At 33.7% G+C, this 19,428-nt stretch overlaps 3 protein-coding genes across 3 annotated transcripts; 1 reads left to right on the forward strand and 2 right to left on the reverse strand.

Annotated features, from left to right (window-relative positions):
* Positions 1 to 230: 230 nt before the first annotated feature.
* On the forward strand, positions 231 to 2,639 carry LOC130647330 (E3 ubiquitin-protein ligase MARCHF8-like). Its single transcript, XM_057453144.1, has 2 exons — positions 231 to 561; positions 1,033 to 2,639. The coding sequence occupies exons 1-2, from the start codon at positions 331 to 333 to the stop codon at positions 1,438 to 1,440; spliced, it is 639 nt and encodes a 212-aa protein (XP_057309127.1). The 5' UTR covers positions 231 to 330; the 3' UTR covers positions 1,441 to 2,639.
* A 7,566-nt stretch (positions 2,640 to 10,205) lies between these two features.
* Positions 10,206 to 13,047, reverse strand: LOC130647339 (mucin-2-like). The gene has a single exon (XM_057453156.1). The coding sequence runs from the start codon at positions 12,392 to 12,394 to the stop codon at positions 10,388 to 10,390; it is 2,007 nt and encodes a 668-aa protein (XP_057309139.1). The 5' UTR covers positions 12,395 to 13,047; the 3' UTR covers positions 10,206 to 10,387.
* LOC130647344 (zinc metalloproteinase nas-4-like) lies at positions 12,597 to 18,502 on the reverse strand. The gene is made up of 6 exons (XM_057453170.1): positions 17,882 to 18,502; positions 16,365 to 16,436; positions 15,064 to 15,201; positions 14,395 to 14,512; positions 13,110 to 13,285; positions 12,597 to 12,688 (listed from the first exon to the last, which is right to left on the reverse strand). The coding sequence occupies exons 1-6, from the start codon at positions 17,913 to 17,915 to the stop codon at positions 12,597 to 12,599; spliced, it is 630 nt and encodes a 209-aa protein (XP_057309153.1). The 5' UTR covers positions 17,916 to 18,502.
* Between the last annotated feature and the right edge of the window lie 926 nt (positions 18,503 to 19,428).

The raw sequence follows: 19,428 nt of genomic DNA on the forward strand, positions 1-19,428 counted from the left end.
GATCTTATGTATAAGATTAAAATGGAGTAAAATTGGTTTTCTTTGTCTACAACAAGCGATGTAATAAAAACTTAACGTTAATCCTTTAAAACAAGGTTGGTCGTGCAGACGTTATAAAAATTTTTTTTTGGCATGTCGATCGTGACACAGATACATAGACTGCTATAAATGTAGGTCGGCAATGCCAAATGCCTTCATGAATTCACAGGGCTGCATGTGTGACTAAAATGCTATATACATTGCTTTAATTTTAGAAATGTAATATATAGTCAGAATATTGGTATGGAATGGTTATTTATCATTCTATTTGAATGAAAACCTTTAGACAATATGGATGAGGATAAAAAAATGTTTACGAGGGACGAAGCCATTCCCAGTGTGTGTCGTATATGCTATTGCTCGTCAGAGGAGGAAGAATTGATCACGCCATGCAAATGTTTGGGAAGTGTGCAATACATACACAGATCATGTCTGATGAAATGGTTAAGAACTGGAATGGACCAGTGTGAAATTTGTAAATCTACATATAAGTTTCAGCGGCACATCAAACCATATCGAAAGGTTGGTTGAAACGTTTATCTATATATATTCAAAACTTTTAATACCCACTAAACAAGTTTTAGCATTTACTTTCCAGAGTTCTCAATTAAACTGTTTACAATAAATGATTTGTTATTGTTTGTTGATGTTTATGAAATTACTTAAATGCATCAGTTTTGGTATAATATGTAGTTAAGGAGCTCAAAATGACGAGTGTTATGGAGAATGAATGAAAGGAATAAAATATTTTACACAATATTTTAGTACTTTTGGCAATGATAAATAAAGAAGTTACGTAGAGTACAGCATCATTACCGTTTAAACAAAGTTGACTTTATGTTTATGTTTACACGGAGAGGCTATCTTGCAAATTATTTTTCTTCTTTTAAGAAACTATTATTTTTCCTAGGAAATTATTATTTTATTTTTTCTTAAGAAAATTTAGTTACTTTTTTTAGGTACAGTTCTACTTTATGTTTCTATGTTCTTTAGAGAGTTGCTCCTAACATCACGTCTTGGCATTTTGCATGGATTGTCAAAGAACTTGTGGTTTTGGATTGGTTTCACTTCTTAGAGACTGTGTTTATATGCATCAGTTTGACAGTCATCAACCGGCTGTCATCGTTTGATCTTGTTTATCAATTCGCCTTGATAGGCGTTGTCGAACTTGTTTACTATACCCTTAACATATTCAGTTGTTTTTATTTGTTGTACTACGAAAGGTGGGCGAGACTAAATATCGAAGTTTTGATTCTGAATTACAACGATGATGTGGTGGAAAACGGTAAGATCGGCATTCTGTTGGCGTGTTTTAATAGATATGCAGCACTGTTGCGAAGAAATAAGCGATTGGAACAAGTTGTAGAGCAGATTGATGAAGCTGATGGAGAGGCTTGGTGAGGAGGTTGATAATTCTGAAAGGGTGAAAAAAAGAGAATGTGCGGGCTAACCATGTTTGCAACGACGGAAAGTGGAAGGCCCAACATTCTAATAACTTCTGAACCGGTTGATTTTGCTATATCTTAAAGTAATGGTAAATTTTTAAAAGCGGGCGCTCGAAGACAACGCGTGATTTTATATATATGAGACCTGTTTGTAAGTAGTACTAAACTAAGAAACTTTTAAAACTGGGAAATAAATAATAATTTTGGTATAAGAAGCTGTAGTGATTATTAGTTGATAAATAAAGATTTTAGAATGTGAAAAAGTAATTCAACAGAGTCAAAGAAAAATTTTCGGACTATAGTGTCTCGTCGACAGGTTTCTCATCAAATAAAACACGTGCATCAGAATGTTGTGATTAAACTTCAAATAGAAATACACTACTTTTTTTCGGTTATAAAATCAGGTTAAATATATATTATATATATTTTCGATGTGAATGTTTTTTACAACTTATTAATTTCTTTTCAGGTGTTTTAAGTTTTACTCTGAAAAAAAAAATTCGGACGGAAAAATTCTGAACAGTTCACAATACGTGTGTGATTAAGAGGAGGAATCGTTTCTGATGAAAAGATTGCAGAATTTCAATTTGCGGGTAGTTTTTTGAGAATTGTACAAAATGCCGAATGGAATATTGCTACATTTCGATTAAAATTGCAAAATTAGAGTTCGTTAAACTACCAATTGTTTTGCTAATGTGTTTTACATATTAAACTTACGTTAAAATCTCAAATGAGAAAATATGCGAAATATAGTATTACGAATGTCCGTCCTTGTTCAAAAAATGCGGAATTTAAGTTTGCGAATTCGAGGTGAATTAGTAGCCATCACTCCACATTCTTTTCCTCCCGCACAAACGTCACGCTTAAATTAACAAAGATTAAAAATGTAAACTTGTCTACTTTCCGGACCTTTCTTGTATAACATTAAACAGATGGCGCGAAAAACTCAGAAATGTTCAATAGCGTCTGTTTTTTGTATTTAATCGGTTATTAAAAATTGACAGTTGTTTTTTTATGTCAGTTTTAATAGTTGGTTTCAGGTTCTATATTTTGGTAAGTTATTTAAGGTTTATAACTAAAATTTTGAATTTGTAAATATTTTTAGAGAATTTACTGTATAAAAAGTTACTAAAATATATTGGTGGTTAAGTATCATACTGAATTTCTACTCCATCTTTTTATTTGTCGCAAAATATTAAGGGAATATTTATCGAATAGCGGGTTTCAACATGGATCGCAATTCGATTTTTTATCGAGTAGCGCGTTTTAATATCGATTGGAATTCGATTGACAAATCGATCGTTGTGGTGAATATGATGGTAGTAGTTTTAAAAATTTTCAATTCTTTACTTGTTTTTCCTTCCTATTTCCGCGATTTAACCCGTGCTTACCCACGAAGACCTTGAAAAAAATTATCAGCTGTGTATTTTCTCCTAAAATTTTGTTAAAATCAGAAAAGTAAATTTGTTATTGAAAACAAACTTTCAAGTGCATCTTGTTTTTTGTGATAAATTTAATGTTTCCTGTTTTAAAAATCTCAGTGGAACGATTGGACCCGAATTCGATGTATTCAATTATGATCGAAAATTGTAAATGGTGAATGTCCAAGGGGAGGGAAACCCGAACCAATCACTAACAGTAGACTCTATGTTCATCCTGATTCGCCAAATTTTGGGACACACTGGATGAAGAATTCAATTGTGTTTAATTTAATCTCGCTAAGCAACACACTCTGGAAACCAGAATATGGCATAGGATGTGGCTTCCAGAGATATGAACTGATTAGGGAATAAGGCTCAAAAGTGAAAAAATAGATCTGGTGCGTATTCCCTAAACTCGAGAAGGAGTGCTTTTTACATAAAAATCAGTTAGTTTCAAAGGCGATGTTTCCAACTCACGAGTTTGTTGAGAACTAATTCTATCATGGTTAAAACTCGTTGGCTTTTTTATAAGAAACTTATCTCTTAGGTCCATAGAATTCAGTAAACATTTTGGAGGACTGGGAACTACTTTCTTACAAACTGCCTTCTTATAAAAAAATGCATAATATAATAACAGCCTAAAAGATCAAAAAGACCTTTTGTTCATACATAAAGTAAATAAATAGAAAAAGAAGAAGAAGAAAAATTAACAAAAAGAAAATATCAACAAAAAGCGTGAAAATGGGATGGATTGAGATCACTTTTCCGTAAAGAAGAAACGCAAAATTTTCGCAATAACAACCTCGTCATTTCTAATGGCTCACGAGAAGAAAGATTGATATAACTTGCGCAGTTGTTGAGAACTTGAGACACAAAACAACTTTGACGACACGATACAAGGTAAACACGTCTCTAGCACAGTAGACTCTCTAATTAGTGAGTACCTTTGTCTGCTACTAGAAGTAGTCCGCTATTTTGACAGTCTCATTTTCCCGTTTCAGTTCGACAGGAAATAGGTCTAGACGCCCCAGCCCCAAGCTACGATCTTGGCTTTTGTGCATTAATTAGAGGATTTTACTTTTCGGATTGTTTGTTAGTTAGAGAGTGACAACCTCGTCGCCAGGACTTCTTAGGCCTTTTATATCTGGACAGCAAACCTAAGAAGTCCTGGAGACGAGGTTGAGAGGGTGGGCTCATGAGAAGAGCGTCTGCAATCCTGACGCAGCTCGAAAATTTTTAGTTTTCCACAAAAAGGTTATTATTGAGTTTTTAATTGGACAACCTCGTCCACAGAATTATTTGCTTACCGTAACCAACAACTTTTGTTAAACGCCAGTTAGCTTTTTTGATCATCAGCAAAAAATTAGTTTCTGCGAAATTACGTTTAGTTCATCGCTGTAAATTTTTTGACAATAAAATTGAAACGGGTGTTGGCAGTATAAAAGGTTGTAAAACGATATCACAGTTGTAACAGAGACTTTGTGAATGTAAAAAAAGTTTGAAATGTATTCCGGCTGAATGGTAATTATACCCGCACAACACCACAATCACTGAACTTTGGATTCCATACAAAGAAGCGATTGGTTGGTTAGGATGGTTTGTCTTATGACAAAAACAATCAGGTAACAAAACTTGAAATAAGAGTTGTGGAGTTCCTAAGTAGAGTATATGTGAAATCGTATAATACTTTTACAAATTACAAATTACCCCTATCTCCACAACGTCAACGTTTCGTACGTGAGGAGTGGTGTAAGCACGTTTTCGTTGAAGCTCTACACACCTCATCTGTGGTCTGATGTCTCTTTCTGTTTTTTTCTTGTTTTTTGTACTAAAATATTTATACTATTTAGAAATATAAGCATGAAAGTAGTCAAAAGAAGCTTTTCTTTCTCAGCCTTCAAAAGCTAATTTCGAAAAGAAAAACCATACGGTACATTTTGTGACGTTAATGCCGTTTTTCGTAATTTTGCAAGTTGTCCAGTCCCTAGTTTGCGTCAAAACAGCATGGTGACAGTGGCTAAGAAGCGCGAAGGTAAAAAATGTAAAAAAACAAGGACTGAAATGCAAGTCTTAAATATTTAAAATTTATGTAAAAAAAAATATTATTTTCTTTTTCTACAGAATATCAGAAAATATTTCAAACATATTTTAATTTCAGTTTCAGGATCCCTTTAAAAGAAATTCAAACAAATTCATATCGCATTAAATATTGACAAAAAAAAACTTACTGAAAATTGTTAAGTCAATTACACGCGCAATAATGTATTTTGCCGAACAGTGTAATCTACCTAACAACTTTGTTTATTAATAACATAATTTTAATCTTTGAAAAGAATACGCAATGGAAATTATCAATGGACATCTTAGCCGGTTAATTAGTTCTAAGTATATTGACATTATAAGAAAAATGCGAAGCGTTTAACTTTTATGTATTGGATTATCAAACAAAGAATATCTTGAATATGTATACAAAATAATTCTAGAAGGCGAAAGGAATCATTCTTCTACAACGAATTTGATGAGAGAAGTGTATCCTACCACCCGTTACGTTAGATGTGAGTTTTTAGAAAAAACATTGTTTTGTTCGTTCGTTTGTTTATTTTTTCTTTGTTTGTTTACTTGTGTATTGTGAACGTGGATTATTTGTTTATATTGTGAGATTTTTTTTTGTTTATTGACGTTCGTATTTTTTAAGAATGCATTTTCTGTGTAAATTTTAATTTCACGTCACTTCTCCGCAGCATCGTGTTAAAATTCAGAAAAAAGGCGAGACATAAATCTTGCTGCACCTTCTCTTGTATTAGGGTTTTACAGCCAGAGAATGGTGAGCAGTATGCTAATCGAGACCATAACGGCGTCCATGTTGTAATACCAGCAACATGCTTTAATTGCATTGACATTTCCAGTCCTTTTTTTAAAAAATGAGTCATACGTTTAAACAACTTAATCTTTAGCACGCTTTTGCAAGTCAAAAAAAATTCGCCAAATCAATGGATATATTTTTTTGAATTAGCTAATTAATTTTTGCGATATGCTTATTAATTTATTAATTGCAGATGTTTTTACATGTTAAAATAACCTGCAAAGTTACCAAAAATGCCATGAATATTACACAAAACCTGAAACAATAAGAATGAAAGCAATTTAAAAGAAAAATTTTCAAAATTTTTTCAGGAGGCATAACTTCGCGATTTGGGCCTAAAATCTCTGCTCTTATAAGCTCCTTAAAAACTTTTGTTCTCTCGATATTTTTTTCCTAAAACATTCTGACAGTGTAAGAAAGTATAACCAACAAAAGGGCCTGCATTGTTTAGCAATCAGTATCGTTCATCATTGACAGAAAATCAAACGCTGCATTATCTCAATGAATTTTGGTACCAGACTTTATGACCTGATGGCAATTTGATGTGGGGTTCATTTCCATCCTAAATATTTCTATTCAGCATCTTGTTTTATTGAAAGGAGAATAAGTCTGGTTTGTCTGTTTCAAAATGCTGTATGATTGGGCCTGTATTATTGACAATAAAATCAATGAATGAATGTCTCTGTTCTTATTAAAACATTAAAGGATGAGAAAATACAAAAAAATAAGAAAACTGGGGCCGAAGTGTGTTTAGGTTTTTACGTTAGGTTGTTTTTACTCTATTGTATAATGAAAACGTAACGATTGCTTTTGCTGTACGTGTTTGATCGCTATATCTTCACAAGTGACAATGCCGCATTCTGACCGAAAATTACCAAAAACAATGGGTATTTTTAAATTACCTTTTATGACATTTCCAAGGTGCTTTGTGGTAATGTGTTTCAAACTAACCAGAAAAAAAAATTTCTGGATATTATAAAAGAAATGGGCACTATTCTACAAAATGTAATTTTATTTTCTCATCTCTTTACAGCTTTGATTCTTTCAAGTAGGATTTGAATCCGCATTATCTAAAGCTAGAAGTGAGATTATCTCTCCAGATAACACAAAAAACCTCATTTAGTTCCCGGTGTACCAATCCTGAAAGTGTGTAGCGACAATATTTATGGCCTAATGACGAGGTTACTTAGAATTTAAAATCATAATATTTTTCTATCTGTTAGAATAACAAAATTTTTGAAGCACTTGATTCTCTACTATATAAGAATAACAACACTTTTAACCTTATGTGTTTATACCTGACCACATTGCGATTATATGTCATTTCCGATTTCTATTAGCTACAAAAGCTATGCATATTAATTTTTGAATCTTTAGAAATAAAGTTCAAGGAATTTTTCTTAAAGTGCAATTTATGCCAGTCATATAATTTATTGTTTCTAAAGATGCTGCGCTGGCTTTCCTCATAACTGTATAGCTACCGTTGTTGTTGTTGTCGTTGTCGTTGTTGCCGTTGTTGTCGTCGTTGTTGCCGTTGTTGTTAGTTTTTTCTTTCTTATTCGTTACCATCTTTGTTGTTAGCGGTGTTTAATCTTCCATTCCCTTTCTGCAATGAATAATGCCAATTTTATATATTCCTACGTCTAGATTTAAGATCTGCACCATGGATGCCGGTAAAAATGCCGACCTGTTACTACTGGCAACAGTAGGTGTGTTCATATTGTTAACATTTATAGCTTACCTCTTCAACGAGGGAAAACCTGTCTTGGTCGAGCCTGCGTTGTACAAAGTAAGAAAATCGTACACTGTATTGACTGAATCGTGTAGAGGCAAAAACTGCAATCGAGAAGCAGTGTAAAAAGAAATATCCGATTTACAAAATTAGAAAAAGAAAGACAATATGGTTGTCATGAACCACGTGCATGGAACAATTTAATCACAATAAGTGGTGGATACATTATGTAAGAGAAATACTTGAATGGAATTGTACTGTCTCGAAAATAGGAAAAAGAACACTGTGACTGGACACACTCGCCATGAATGAATGCATTTCAAGATGTTTTATTTTATTTTTAAAGTTATTTTATAATGTTCGACTTCATATATAATCGATTTTTCTTTTCATAAGCACGTACATCGAAGCATGCACAAAATGTTAATTAGAAACAAGGCCAGTAAGTTGAGAAGAGACAGCTTGTAGGCGATGAATAGTAAAAATGCAGAAGATCTTTAAAAATCTTTATTTGGCTGTATGTTTCCTAAATGCCCTCTTCTCTGTTAAATAATCATTGCTGAAGATATAGCCGAGCCTCCACACTATCATTATAAACTGTGTCAAAAGAAAATGGAATGAATATTAACAATGAACTTCGTTGATCCATGGGTGTTTTTTTTCTTTCCCACAAAAAAAAAAACATTTGAAGAAGCTTTCTGCATCATGACTGAAGCTTCCACATTTTGCTATATCAGATTTTTCCTCATCGCAAAAATTAGTTTCTTGAAATTATTAAGAGCAGAGAAGCATATCTCTTCTGATTTTTGCAGTCGCTCGTTTGAAGGCTATACGTCAAGATCGTTTTAAAGGTTCGAAAATGTTTTTCTTTCTCAAATGGTGGTAGGTAAACACACACCTTATGACAAAGACGCTTTATTAAAATTTTTGTCATATATATCTAGCAGTAACGAAACTTTCTAAAAATTTATATGTGTAAGAATTATATGTTTCACAAAACAACTAATCACAAAAGCTTTTCAACTTACAAAAACGGTTTAAAAGTGGAAATTTTTTAAACTTTCCTGGTATATGTGTGTACATTTGAAACACGATAACACAACAAAGTATTTTGTAAAAGACCAGCCTATTAAAATAATTGAACATTTGTATCCGATCTCTCTCTCTCTCTGTCTTATTTGAATCCGCTCTCTCATTTGAATCCGCTCTCTCTCTCATTTGAAACCGTTCTCCCTCAGATGAAACAGGACTTTATCTTTAGTTCTTAGACCAGTTGGAACACATCAACATCGCTTTTAAAAACCTCCCTTACTGATTAGACGTAAATTTCAAGGTCTTTGAACTTAAAAACTTGAATTTGGTGTACATGAATTCAAATTTTCACAAGAAGTTACTATCCTACATTGCGGAGCAAGGATTTTTATAAAAAATACTTTTTGGTGCAAAAAGAGAAAAAACAATGGAAAATTATTTCAGGGGAAAATGTGTTTATGTCGTAGAGGCTCTGCATCTGACATCTGTTATAATTTCGTTTTGGTAATTTATATTATTGTTCATTTTTTGCGCAGGTACCTTTTACAATCTTAACTACACTTATCAATTATATTCTAAGAATGATAGATTGAAAATTCATCGTGTCCGTCTGCTAGTTTTGCATTACAATCAAGAGCATATGTTTCTAAAACATCAGTAGAATAGAAATTTCTTTTGACATTTTGCTAGATTTGCTAGAACCTAGAACTAAGTACGAGAAAGCGACAAAACTTTACCGGAATTGTCACACCCAGGTCCGGAAGGTAAAAAGTTTTGAAAAGTTTCTTATCTGGCGGGTTCTCCAATAATAATATTTTTTCAACGAAGTGAAAAAAAAGAGAAAAGAAAAATCAACTTTACGAAAAATGTGTCACACAGAAAATACTGAACACAAATCATTACTGTTTCCGGGGTAAAAATTAACAAAAACTGGACAATGTCCACTTCGGGTTTTGCTACTGTGCCAAGATTTCTATGTTGTTGATATTCTCCAACCTCGTTCCGAGGGTATTTTGTCCGTAATGACGGCTCAGGGGCCACAAGACCCTGAGGACGAGGTTGGATATTCTCTTGCATATCAAAAGCCAGGAAAAGAATATTATTAGCAGTATCTGTACCAAACATGGATTGTCTGAGTCTTGTCGTTACCGATCGCAGCTTAAGTTTCGACAAGCTTGTTTTTTTGTTGACCGAATAAAAGAAGGGGATTTTAAAAAAAAAATGAAATTTGTGCCGTAATGTAAAATTTAGGGTAGTAGTAACAGATACCCTAAATTTTACATTACGGCACAAATTTCATTTTTTTTTTAAAATCCCCTTCTTTTATTCGGTCAACAAAAAAACAAGCTTGTCGAAACTTAAGCTGCGATCGGTAACGACAAGACTCAGACAATCCATGTTTGGTACAGATAGGTTGCCCAATTTATTTCCTTTCTAAAACATGGAAGCATTGAGAAGTTAGTCCTGAGAAGTCATGAGGGTATTTACTAGTACTTATATTTTTTACAGTTTGTCAATAAGATAAATTCCTAATATTTCAAGGTTTCAGTTATTATTTTCTTATCAAAAGAACACGTGAGTTCCGTAGTTCAAAACACAATATTGACATGTTTTTTAGATGCAGCTGTTGTAATGTGTCATATTTCTGTTTTTTTACATTTAAGTTAAGTAAAGTACGTACAGCTATAATACAGAACATAAGAAACACGAAAATAATATGAATAAAAATAGTGAGGCACTGGGTGCTTGCAAAATCAACAGAGTTTCTTAATAACAAATACATGTATCACAACGGATATGAATAAATAATGCATTCAAAATAAAGAAAATAAGAAAAAAGGATTATGCAACTATGCTAATCGTCTTCGTCACTTTTACAAAAATTATATTTCGACTTAAAGCCGCAAGTTTCGGGACAATTTTTTTCGACATACTGCTCTATGCTTTTTTCACCATTCAAAACACACAGGCCATTTGCGTAATAGAACAGACAAGCGTATTTTGAGAGGTAATCTCTAGTCTTTGAGCACGTTCTTCGACAGTTTCTTTGTATGTATGTATACCAGCGTAAGTTTGTGGTAGCACACAAAGAAGTTAGGCTTTCACAGTCTTCACTCTCGTCTTTGCAAAAGGATAAGGTACTCGATGTTCTCGTTATTCCTGTAGTTATAGATGTAGTTGTAATGGGTTTTCTTGTTTTCTGCATCGTGATAGTAGATCCTGCTGTTGTTGTTGTGGTTGTAGTAGAAAGTTTTGTTGTGGTTGTGGTTGTAGTGGATTTTGTTGTAGTTGTTGTTGTAGTAGGTTTTGTTGTAGTTGTGGTTGAAGTAGGTTTTGTTGTGGTTGTAGTAGTAGTAGGCCTTTTTGTTGTGGTTGTAGTAGGTTTTTTTGTGGTTGTGGTTATAGTGGGTTTTGTGGTGACTGTGGTTGTAGGAGGTTTTGTTGTTGTTGTAGTTGTAGTAAGTTTTGTTGTGGTTGTAGTAGTAGTAGATCTTCTTGCAGTTGTGGTTATAGTAGGTTTTGTTGTAGTTGTGGTTGAAGTAGGTTTTGTTGTGGTTGTAGTAGTAGTAGATCTTCTTGCAGTTGTGGTTATAGTAGGTTTTGTTGTAGTTGTGGTTGTAGTAGGTTTTGTTGTGGTTGTATTAGTAGTAGGTTTTGTTGTGGTTGTGGTTGTAGTAGGTTTTGTTGTAGGTGTGGTTGTAGTACGTTTTGTTGTGGTTGTTGTAGTAGTAGGTTTTGTTGTAGTTGTGGTTGTGGTTGTAGTAGGTTTTGTTGTGGTTGTAGTAGTAGTAGGCCTTTTTGTTGTGGTTGTAGTAGGTTTTTTTGTGGTTGTGGTTATAGTGGGTTTTGTTGTGGTTGTGGTAGTAGTAGGTTTTGTTGTAGTTGTAGTAGTAGTAGGCCTTTTTGTTGTGGTTGTAGTAGATCTTCTTGCAGTTGTGGTTATAGTAGGTTTTGTTGTAGTTGTGGTTGTAGTAGGTTTTGTTGTGGTTGTAGTAGTAGTAGGTTTTGTTGTGGTTGTTGATATAGTAGGTTTTGTTGTAGTTGTGGTTATAGTAGGTTTTGTTGTAGTTGTGGTTGTAGTAGGTTTTGTTGTGGTTGTAGTAGTAGTAGGTTTTGTTGTGGTTGTTGTTGTAGTAGGTTTTGTTGTAGTTGTGGTTGTAGTAGGTTTTGTTGTGGTTGTGGTAGTAGTAGGTTTTGTTGTAGTTGTAGTAGTAGTAGGTATTGTTGTGGTTGTTGTTGTAGGAGGTTTTGTTGTTGTTGTAGTTGTAGTCAGTTTTGTTGTGGTTGTAGTAGTAGTAGGTCTTGTTGTGGCTGTGGTGGTAGTAGGTTTTGTTGTAGTTGTGGTTGTAGTAGTAGGTTTTGTTGTGGTTGTGGTAGTAGTAGGTTTTGTTGTAGTTGTAGTAGTAGTAAGACTTTTTGTTGTGGTTGTAGTAGGTTTTTTTGTGGTTGTGGTTATAGTAGGTTTTGTTGTAGTTGTGGTTGTAGTGGTTTTTGTTGTGGTTGTAGTTGTAGTCAGTTTTGTTGTGGTTGTAGTAGTAGTAGGTCTTGTTGTGGCTGTGGTGGTAGTAGGTTTTGTTGTAGTTGTGGTTGTAGTAGGTTTTGTTGCGGTTGTGGTAGTAGTAGGTTTTGTTGTGGTTGTAGTAGTAGTAAGCCTTTTTGTTGTGGTTGTATTAGGTTTTTTTGTGGTTGTGGTTATAGTGGGTTTTGTTGTAGTTGTGGTTGTAGAATGTTTTGTTGTGGTAGACGTGCTTAAGATTTTGGAAATTATTGTAGAATTGTTTGTTTTAGATTTTTGCTCTGGTTTTACTGTGATAGGACAACTGTAGTAAATGTTAAGTTGTAGAATGTCAGTATCAGACATATAGTCACCTCCGAGTGAAATATCTGATCTGCTCTTTGCGCGTACTGTTATACGGCCTTCTTCTTTAGCCCAAGCAGTGCTGTAAGTAAGATATTGTAAACGAAACTTTATGTTATTAAAACACGATTAGGGGAACAAAATTGGTAACTAAACTCTTAAGTCAGGTAATTCCATTTCCTTTTTTTCATGAATATTATAGTACTTACTTTCCGTAGTGCATAATACTGTAATAGTCATAGGGTAAGTCTAGTGTAGTTGCCACGTTGGAATGTATGATAAATTGTTTCCAAACAGCTAAAACATATAAATTAAACTTATTGGGACATAAGTAATACTGTAATCCTGGTAAAAGACGCACTACTAGCTTAGGGTTAAAACTCTTATTGTATAATTTGCACGTCGAAATGGTAAAAATACATAGCAAGTAAATTTCTATATCTATATTATAATATCCGTATACGTCTGTCCGTCTGTCTGTCACGCAAAATGGTAGCTTAGCTGCGCAGTAGCGAGAACCACGCAATGCGGTATAAAAAGGTCGGGCGAACCCGTGGATTTTCCACGGGCTAACGACTAGTTTGTTTTGAATTGGTGGAAAATATCTCGTTGATTTTGCCAACTTAGGGGAAGAGGTGCAGCGTGTTTTGGGGAACTTGGTACTGATTTTACACAAATGACGGAAATGTGTGTTTAAAAGAATCCAGCAGAAACTTACAGGTCTGCAAATTGTCCCAAAGTATTTCAATATAATCATTTCTATCAGGTCTTTGATGTTCATGGAAAAATCCAAGTGCGTGCAACATCTCGTGCACAATGACACTTTCTGAAACACAGCCGTAACCAATAGATAAAGCTTGTTTGCCAATTTGTCGACCAATAGGACTCCAACATCTAAAAAATTGATTAAGTAAAGAAAAATTTAAAATCGATACGAAATAAAAGAATATGTTTTGGCCTCACTAATGAGTTTTGTGAAAGAATTTTAAAAATCATTATTTTTGTCTTTAAAGTTCATTAACTCCACATATGAAATCACATAACCTTTCTTTATATTGTGTTTGTTATTTTATCTCTTTAATAATTTTGTCTGTCTGTCCGCGAGAGCTGCTTCCCGTACCGGAATCACGAAATTTTTAAAATGCGCACCAATACCAAATGCGCTATATTTTTGTCCACTTTGTTGCGACGGGTAAATTTAAAGGACGAGCGAACCCGTCGATTTTTCAACGGGATAACGACTATCTATATTAAAATACCCGTATACGTCTGTCTGTCTGTCTGTCATGCAAAATGGTGTCTTAGCTGCGCGAACCCGTGGAATTTTCCACGGGCTAACAACTAGCCTATATTATAATACCCGTATACGTCTGTCTGTCTGTCTGTCACGCAAAATGGTAGCTTAGCTGCGCAATAGCGAGAAGCATACAATGCGGTATAAAAAGGACGGGCGAACCCGTGGATTTTCCACGGGCTAACGACTAGTTGGAATAAATTTTAGCAAGGATAAATTTTCGCGAGAATTTAACTACTCTATTTCGCAAATTGGGCATGTGATTATTTTTGCATTTTGCGAGAATTTAATTTTACTAACGGCCAATAGTGTTTGAGAAAAAAAGAAAAAAATTTTCATGTTTTTTTTACCACAGTGTGCGACTATTAATCAAATAGTTGGAATGCATTTCAACAAAAAACAAATATCAACGTGGGGTAGAAAATCATTGGCTAATGAGTCTTCACTTCTACAAGCGGCACAATGTTAGCGACAGAAAATATCTCTGTTCTTAAAATATATAAGCGAAACGCGAACGGGTTAAAAATTGGTGAATATGCAACTTATTGTCTCCAAATTTTGCTGAAAAATATTTTTTGAAAAAATGAAATCGCGAAGTAAACGTCTTGAAAAGTTCATTCCATTAAAGTAGTAGTAACCAGATTATCAGTGAACACACTCGAGCCATCTGTCACTCTTTCACTTAAGATTTTATAGTGGCCTCACTTACCCTCCTAGTCTTGTGATAAATATATAGTCCCTTTCATCATGCCTGGTCACAAATCTAACACACGAGACAGCTTCTATGATGGCCATTGAGTCAAATATTACCTTCTTCTCGCGATCGTCTATGAAATATTAAAGACTAGTTTAGTTGAAAGGGTAGAAGCAGCCTTGAAGAAAAAGTTCTTTGTATTTCTGCTTTCTTTGGACTATCAATAAAGTTCTACAAAGAGAAGCTGTCATTGATGTTAAGAATGCCATGCAATTACAATATTCATCTAATCATGCAACGTCCTAAAGTATCATCATATTTAGTTTAGCAAAAAGGCTTACACCCTAAACAAAGAAGGGTATTATTATTATTCCGAATATTTATAAAGGTTAGCTACTTCAGTGTTGGAAACACAGTTATTAATGTGGATCCTGCGTTCTGAATGTATGCATTAGACATGGACCGGTCTTGCCTACCCAATTTCCTTTACATGGAATGGATTGACAAACATCACAAACCTCGTGATTACGAAGCGAGATACGTTACATAAGGGTCATACACAACAAAATGGCAGTATTTATTAACACACAGCTTTAATTAAGATGCAGAAGCAAAGCAGACAAACTTTTCATGTCCTGCAAATGTCTGCTTTAGAGAGGTTACGGTAGTTTTTAAGTGTTTTACCGAACTTGTCCTCCTCCATTGTAAAGGGAACAATAGCATTGAACCATCTTCCAAATATATGCACATCCCTTTTGTGTCGTGAATGCTCTCCTTCTGATGTATTCTTTGTTGGCATAAAGACATCGCCGTCCAGTAAGTCTAGAAGAAAAAAAAAGATTGGTGAAATGTTTTAATACCTATTCTTGATTCATCAAAACAAGATTTAGTTAATAGTTTTTTGGTATGGTTTGCTAATCCAGTTAGGAAAATCTATCAACAATTGATAATTAAAAAAAGAACATTTTATTGTAAATATTTAATATATTGGTAAATATTAACAATAAAACTAAAATGAGCGCTGACTAAGTGGAAATCTTTGATTTCTTAAGGAGACCTCTGTTTATTTGGTCTGACACATCTCCTTAGTGAAACGATCTCACATTTTAAAAGAATCCCATTTTTATAACTACGTTTGGAAACTTTTAACTTTCCAGAGGTCCATTTTCAGATCTACCGTTACCGTTCTAATTCAACGCGATTGGACAAATTAAAAAGTTGAATTTAATTCGCTCTAATTATATATGTAGGACTTTCGTTTATTTTATAAGGCGAATCAAATATTTTGGACAAATAAAATGTGAAAAATTGACACACAATGAATATTGTCATAAAGATTTTATTCGAGTTTTATAATGACCTACTGATCGTGAATTTAAATAGATCTTCATCAATGTCATCGCCATCATCCGCTTAAAGATTTTGAAGTGCCTTTTCCATGCACTGCTTGAAAGTCACCATTCATCACTTTACCTGTGTGCCTAGAGCTTATTCAACAAACTTCGAAAGATTTTTTGACCATCTCCTGAACCTTTCTTTACCCAGTCGATCATGCCATGCGTGTTGGCACAAGAACTAGAATCATTATTTGCTTCGGGGAGACTTTTAACCAAACCTTGTAATGCAATTTACCCAACATCTTTTCAAGTTTTAAATGACTTATTGAGGTACACTCCCATTGGTTGGCATTTTCAAGTACAACCAACTGGTATTGGCAGAATACCAGATCAATTTTCCAATGTCTTAGCTTTCACTCCTGTCACGTTTTATTTGAAATTATTAATCTGTAATTATTAACACGTACCTACTTTGCTTAAAATTTTTTCTGGCTCTAATTATTTTCATGAGTAAGGGAAAATAATTATATTTGATCTCACTTTTAACTAGAACAACAACGGTAATTTTGGACGAGTAAAAATCTCCCTAACCGGGGTCCTTTTCTCCCGTCCAGTCAACTGTGCATCCCAGCCATGTAAAGTACTCACCTCCAATAACATGCGCGTTTTGATTGATCCGGATAATTTCATCCAAATTTCCAGTCACACCGGCGAGAATGCCTGCAAGATAAATAGAATAATCTTAACAACGGAATCGAAATTGACGAGAAAAAGAACAAAAAGGCAGGATATCATTATCAACTGTATTTCACTGGTGCGATCTAAACTTTATATTTTTTATTTAAGAATTAAAGTAAGTTTACTTTCTACCTTGAATATCGCTTTGTTTTGTGGAAATGAATAAAATGTTTGACCTCTTTTATACAGCCTCTTTCAAGCGGATGGTTTCACGACAGCTACTGCAGAACTTTAAAGATGCCTAGTTAAAGGGTTTTCTATTGAGGTCTCACGCCAATGCAAAGGAACACATCAAACCACATTCTGATAGATGGTTTCCACAAAAAGGTATTGTATTTGCCTTGATAATGCTTTGTTTACAACGTGTTCCAGTTATAAAAAGAGTAATAAAAATAACTGTAGCTGCTAATTATATATTTTCATTCATCAAGATCCAATTAAGATGACGTCTCACGTATTTGTCAATCTTCAAAGAGATAGTTAGCGCATATTTGTAGGATTAACCCAAGGAACTGTTCACAATAATTATGCTGTGTAATTCAATAAAAATAAGACTTTATAACATAAGGATGAAATATTTTATACATTGTACTTCTGTGTTTTAGAACCGATTCAACAACGCTGGTTTGGGCCGTTGGAAACGGGAAAATATCAAATGAATGTGTTTGGATAATTATATTTTTAATAGGTTGCAGTCGGCAAAATTTAAGAAATATCGAAGAAACTTTTGGATAAAGAATACTCCATATTTTGTCTTGTTAATCCTTAGAATGCTCGCCAGATTTTTAAAAAGACCCTTTTTTTTGATGAAAATTAATTAACTTTCGAAAACTTAAATTGCCATAAGGAAAAATCCTAAATAGTTTGTGATGTAGTGGTCAATATTAACGTGTCTCCTTGTTTAAGGGTTAATAAAGCGCCATAGTTTTCTGACTAGTTCTTCTTCACCGGTTATTTTCTTTCCTTGTGTCTGTTTTTAACTCAGTAAAAACGTTTAGAAATTAATTTTTTAAGTCTGTCAGCAATTTACAGCTGTCTGTCGCGTTTTTGAACTTTTATCGCGACTCACACGGAATTTAATTGTACTGGTAGACTAGCTTACTTATTTCATAGCCTATAGAATTTTTATAGACTATGCCTATTTATTTTTTTAGACTGTGGTTAGTTCAAACTTAAAGGACCAAGATTCTAAATTATTTCCTGCACGAGTTTCTTCATCTCTAGGGTAAAATTTTCAGATATCCCACATAGCTATCAAATTGACGTAAAAAGGAATGCAAATAATGGCGAATTTTTTTAAGGAAATGGCTGGAGAGTTTCGTGCATTGCCTGGTATTAAAAAAGAAACATAAATATAAATATAAATCAAACAAAAACCACCGACAGATAAACAGACAAGGATGAACAAATCAGATTATTTCACTTACATGTCAACACGCACACCAACGTCCAACACACCATCTTCTCATTTTGGATTTATAAAAACTTTTTAAATTTTATTTCTTTTATAAGAAAAAAGAAAGCTCTTCTCTTAATTATTGGTTAATGATTCATAACACACACTTAAAAATAAATTTTATTAAATTAATGAGTAATTACAAAAAAAGGTGTAAACTCCTTTGAACTCCACTCATAGAACATCATAGGGACTGTTGATGTGTATTGTTTTTGTAAAAATAAATTCTTGGTCAAGCTGATGTCAAGGAACAAACACTGCAAAGATCAGGCAGGCTCCACAAAAAATGTTTAAAAACACGAAAAATGTAAATTAACCTCAAAAATATGATCAGATTTTTGAGGATGCTCCCAATTTCCAACTCAATTTCTGGACTACTTTTTGATATATAAAGAAAAATCGTCCAGAATCATCCATAAAATTCAGCGCTAACACAATTTACTGAAGTTATGTAACGTAGGATGCGCAAAGAAAACGTGAAAAGTTGTTTTTCAAACTGTCGCGAATATAATTATAATTAATATTAGTTTATTAATTAATTGTCACATCCGTTCATAACTTCATTTTCATTAAAGAATGTGTAAATTCTTTAGCTAATATCCTATAGTACAAATAATCTCTTCCTTGTGTCTTCACCTCCCACCCGTCTTTATTAAAACTCCACGTGTTGGTGAGAGGCTAATTAATATTATTTTTGAAAAAAGCGAGTCACGCAAGCTCTCATTACGAAATTATTTTATGTAGTTACGAAGGTTTGTACCTCTATATTGACGAAGTATCCTGGACATCGTAAAAATAACAAAACGGTCCTAGGGTATATTTTTGGCGAGTTAAAGGAAATATGACGTGAAGAACTATTTTTTCATATATTAACCACTTTCCAAAGTCATAAAAGAATATCTAGTTCTTATGTTTTAAAGATAAACAAAAACAAACAAAAAAACATAAAAAAGTTTCACATGTTTACATTACAGTCGCCTTCTTCAACGAGGTCGTTTTAACGCGGTCAAAGATCTGGGCAATACATTAGTATGCGTAATTATGCGACTTTCGTAAGCAATTGTATAGAAAAAAAGTGCGCCCCGTAAAAACAGGAGGTTCTGTTTAGAAGAAAAATGTAATGTTTTGAGAAAGTAAATAACAAACATTCATATTAAATTTTATCATGAATCAACCAATGGTACTTGGTTTTCAGGTTGAACCAGAATTTCAGGATGATAAAGAACGTTTTGAACCTGAAGAATATTCTGATATTTCTTTGGAGGATGCGAACTTGCGAGCTATTACAGCGGAGGGAGATAGGAAAGCTGGGGTCGATGGTTGGTGTACTTGTGGGCACTGCGTCGTAATGGATACGGAAAGGGAGTGCATATGCTGCCACGAGATACACGAAATAAAATATTTCAAATTAAACGGTTTGCTTCAGTTCATTTTTATTTACAAAATAAACAGTGAAACAATTACACATACAATCTAGTACCCAAACCTTTTTTAGATTGCAGATGTATCACTGAACAC

This window comes from Hydractinia symbiolongicarpus, chromosome 1 (assembly GCF_029227915.1).
Source record: "Hydractinia symbiolongicarpus strain clone_291-10 chromosome 1, HSymV2.1, whole genome shotgun sequence".
Classification (NCBI taxonomy): domain Eukaryota; kingdom Metazoa; phylum Cnidaria; class Hydrozoa; order Anthoathecata; family Hydractiniidae; genus Hydractinia; species Hydractinia symbiolongicarpus.

Excerpts from the sequence above, each read along its gene's own strand:
- LOC130647339 (XM_057453156.1), bottom strand. The coding sequence starts at position 12,394 with ATGTCTGATACTGACATTCTACAACTTAACATTTACTACAGTTGTCCT.
- LOC130647344 (XM_057453170.1), bottom strand. The coding sequence starts at position 17,915 with ATGGTGTGTTGGACGTTGGTGTGCGTGTTGACAT. Across the intron at positions 15,202-16,364 it reads AAACGCGCATGTTATTGGAG|ACTTACTGGACGGCGATGTC; the intron begins GTGAGTACTTTA and ends TTTTTCTTCTAG. Across the intron at positions 14,513-15,063 it reads AATGGAGGAGGACAAGTTCG|ACGATCGCGAGAAGAAGGTA; the intron begins GTAAAACACTTA and ends AATATTTCATAG.
- LOC130647330 (XM_057453144.1), top strand. The coding sequence starts at position 331 with ATGGATGAGGATAAAAAAATGTTTACGAGGGACGAAGCCATTCCCAGT. Across the intron at positions 562-1,032 it reads ACATCAAACCATATCGAAAG|AGAGTTGCTCCTAACATCAC; the intron begins GTTGGTTGAAAC and ends TATGTTCTTTAG.